Consider the following 3,611-nt stretch of genomic DNA (forward strand, 5'->3'; position numbering starts at 1 on the left):
ATTTCTCACAAGAAAAGTAAACTGCAGTGATAACTTCAAAGGCACAAGAAAGCTGTCTTGAACTCTTCAAGGTTTTGAGTTCTTATCAGTTAATGTGAAGATAATGAATTTGATTAATTGCCTTGTGGGTGCTGGGAATCCAACCTGGGTCCTATGTAAGAACAGCCAGTGCTCTTAACCACTAAGCCATCTCTCTGGTCCTGTTAGTGAGTTTGGTACTAGACAAATGATGAGCTCAAATTCAACCTCTGATTTCAAGGTTGTCTAGCTGGACAGACTTAAACAAGTGAATTAGTATTTGAATCTCAGTTGCAGTATTTGTTAAATAGGATGAATAACCTTGTAGCTACCTCACACTGTGGTGAGGATTTAGCAGAAAAGTCCATGCAAAGAACAAGGTATGGTGCCTAGCACCAACAGAACGTTTGACTAATGAAATTTGGGGTTATTTTTCATTAACATGAGAAAGTTGATGCACAAAAGTAAACTGAACAATTTTATATGAGCTATTCTTGCTATTATAGAAATATTTCCTTTGTGTTGATAGTTCAGGAGGAAGTATCATGAGCCAGTACAGTTTCCCAACATAACTTGACCAGATCTATTTTTGCTCACTGTATCAATTTTCTCAGAGCTACCTTCACATCCTTGTTCCTTAGGGTGTAAATAATAGGATTGAGGGCAGGGGTAAACACTGTATATAGAAGGGAGAGCGACTTCAATACACCTTCATACTGGGGCACTGATGGGAAGCCATAGACAATGCCCAGTGTTCCATAATAGAGACTGACCACTGTCAGGTGGGAAGAACAGGTGGAGAAAGCTCGCTGCATCCCTGTGGCAGAAGGAATCCTCAGAATGGTGCAAATTATATGAATATAGGAAGCCAGGGTCAGTAAGAAGGGACCAAGAGCAAATAAAGAGGTGCATATAAAAGAAGTCATTTCAGCTGTTTCAGTATTTGTACAGGCCAGTTTCATGATGGGCTTGAGATCACAAAAGAAGTGGTCAATCTCATTGGCAGAACAGAATGTTAAACGAAAAATGAGGATCATGAGCAGGATGGGTGCCAGAAATCCAGCCAACCAGGAGGCAACTGCTAGCTGGAAGCAGCCCCAGAAGTCCATGATGTTGGAGTAGTGTAGTGGATTACAGATGGCTATGTAGCGATCATAAGACATTACAGTAAGGAAGAAGCATTCTGTAGCCACCAGGGAAGCAAAGAAATAAAATTGACACGCACAGGCTAGGAAGGAAATAGGCACATGAGCTGATAACAGGGTCCTTAGCATTATAGGCTCAATGGTTGTGGTGTAGCTAATCTCTAGGAAAGAGAAGTGACCAAGAAAGAAATACATCGGTGTGTGAAGGGAGCAGTCAGCTGATATCACGGTGAGGATTACAATGTTACCCATGAGAGTCATCACATAAATGACCAGAAATATTCCAAAAAGAAGAAACTGAAGGCCATGGAGATTACCAAAACCCAAAAGGACAATTTCTGAAATTCGAGTCATATTTTCTTCTCCAGTGATAGCCATTACTTGAATCTGAAAAAAAATTAGATAAAATTTGAAAAAGAATCATTGATCAATTCCTGTTATAGGAAAAATAAATACCCTTATGTATAAAATGAAACAGACTTTTATTGTGTGTTTTACAAATTCCCCATCAGTTAATTTATATGTTTTATGTTTCATCACAACAAAGAATGTCTGCTCCTTAAAACTTATTTGATAACAAGCTCTCTAAAACTAATGAGAGATTGTGGAGCAAAAGTGAGCTGCTGACAATAGAGAAGTGTGAAATGATGGAAAAAGACATACCTGATTTCAAATCACACTAGCTGTGTACCTTGGAGCAAGTTAAACTCCTTCTCTGAGAGTCACGCTCCAACCTATAGAATAGTAAATTATTGGTCTATATTAGATATATGAATGTCTAAAACTAAAACAAAACAGAAAAATGAGAGATGTAAGAATGAGAAAGAGGTAGTAAAGCAATAGTTGGAAGGGGAGATAGAGGAGAACTTCCTAAGCAAAAGACTAGGCTTTGAGCCAAAGAAAGATTGTGTTCTAAAAATCTAAACTAAAGTAAGGAGAAAAAGAGATAGAGAATGAAAGCACTGATCCCACATTTTGTAGCTGCTAAGAATGACCCAGCAGAGAGGGGAGGTTGATGATGCATAAATCAATGAGGAGATAATTTTGAGGAATGAGCATGAAATCTTTTAGAACATGAAAGTGAATGAAGTGTACAGCTCCAATACAACGGTGATCTTTCGATACAGAAAGGTACATCGTCAGTATTTTTTTTCCCAGGAGGGAGGCTGCAGAAAATAGCTGTTGATAAATTGCTATGTTTCATCTTAGGAAGACATATGAGTTTGCATCTGTGCCTCCTGTTTTCTCAATGAAGTATGAGAAGAGGTCATTTTGTGGAGTGGGGGAAGGCAAATGCATGTGGGAGGACTGAGGGCAGAGGAAACCTGCAAAACAGTTATATCTGGAAATAAGACTATATATTATATCCAACCAAAATAAATCCCATAGTTTCCAGGCAAGTATTGAGTGACAATTTGATATTTGAGATTATAAATTTAAGAAAGTACAGCTAAAATAATCGGATAGATCTAAAATCCTTGATAGAATAAATGAGTGTTTAATTCAAATTTACAGAATAACGGTCCCCCTCTGCCCCTGCATGCAGACCTGAACATCACTCATACAACTGCTTAGCACTTAGGTAACAGTCACAAAAACACATGCTAATAATAAATAAATTTGAAGTTGGGAAGGGGACATGTTGCAGCGTGGGGGGGTAGCTTGGAGGAAGAAATGAAGGTGGGCTAGAGAAATGGCTTCAGTTTAGATCGCTTGCTTCTCTTGCAGAGGACGCAGGTACAATTCCCAGCACCTACCCGGCAGCTAACAACTGTATGCAACTCCAGTTCCAGGGGATCTGACGCCCTCTTCTGACCTCTGTGGGCATTACATGGCATGGATGCACTTACATACATGGAAGCAATTCACTCATACACATAAACAGTTTTTTTTTTTAAAGAAAGAACAAGTAGATTGCTTTCCTGCGTGAACCTTTACATGCTTAGATGCCAGAGTAGAGTAAGCAGATAGTAGGTTAAAATCAGTTTGGGGCTTTTTCAGGTTAAAACAATGAAAGTGAAGGGGAGCAAGAGAATCAGAGTAGTTACAAAAAAAACAAAAAAACAAATTATACTGAAAGATTATAAGTGTCCCCCTCTTTCTTCCACTGGTTATCAAGTTGTGGGGTGCTGATGGTAGAATGGGATTTCGCCATATCATTTGATCAACCCCTGAATTAGAAAAGAAGGTACACACAGGTAAAGTAACTTTCTTAATATCTGATGTCTAGTCAATAGCAGAGCAGAAACTAACATCAAGTCTGCATATCGAATTCTTGCTTCTTCTATAATGGCATGTGTTTATTTATGGGTTTTGTTTTTTTTTTTTGCTGTTTTTCATTTTCCTCTACTGTCCTGAACTAACACCTTAATGTGTAAGATGTAAGCACAACTGAAAGAAGACTTACTTTTCATTTAGTAATTTGCATGTCATCAACATAATACCTTT

The 3,611-nt window shown here is 38.4% G+C and overlaps 1 protein-coding gene across 1 annotated transcript; it reads right to left on the reverse strand.

The window, feature by feature from the left end:
* Window positions 1-611: 611 nt before the first annotated feature.
* LOC103728785 (olfactory receptor 11L1-like) lies at window positions 612-1,517 on the reverse strand. Its single transcript, XM_008826771.1, has one exon. The coding sequence runs from the start codon at window positions 1,515-1,517 to the stop codon at window positions 612-614; it is 906 nt and encodes a 301-aa protein (XP_008824993.1).
* Between the last annotated feature and the right edge of the window lie 2,094 nt (window positions 1,518-3,611).

This window comes from Nannospalax galili, unplaced genomic scaffold, assembly GCF_000622305.1.
Source record: "Nannospalax galili isolate Female #2095 unplaced genomic scaffold, S.galili_v1.0 scaffold371, whole genome shotgun sequence".
Taxonomy (NCBI): Eukaryota; Metazoa; Chordata; class Mammalia; order Rodentia; family Spalacidae; genus Nannospalax; species Nannospalax galili.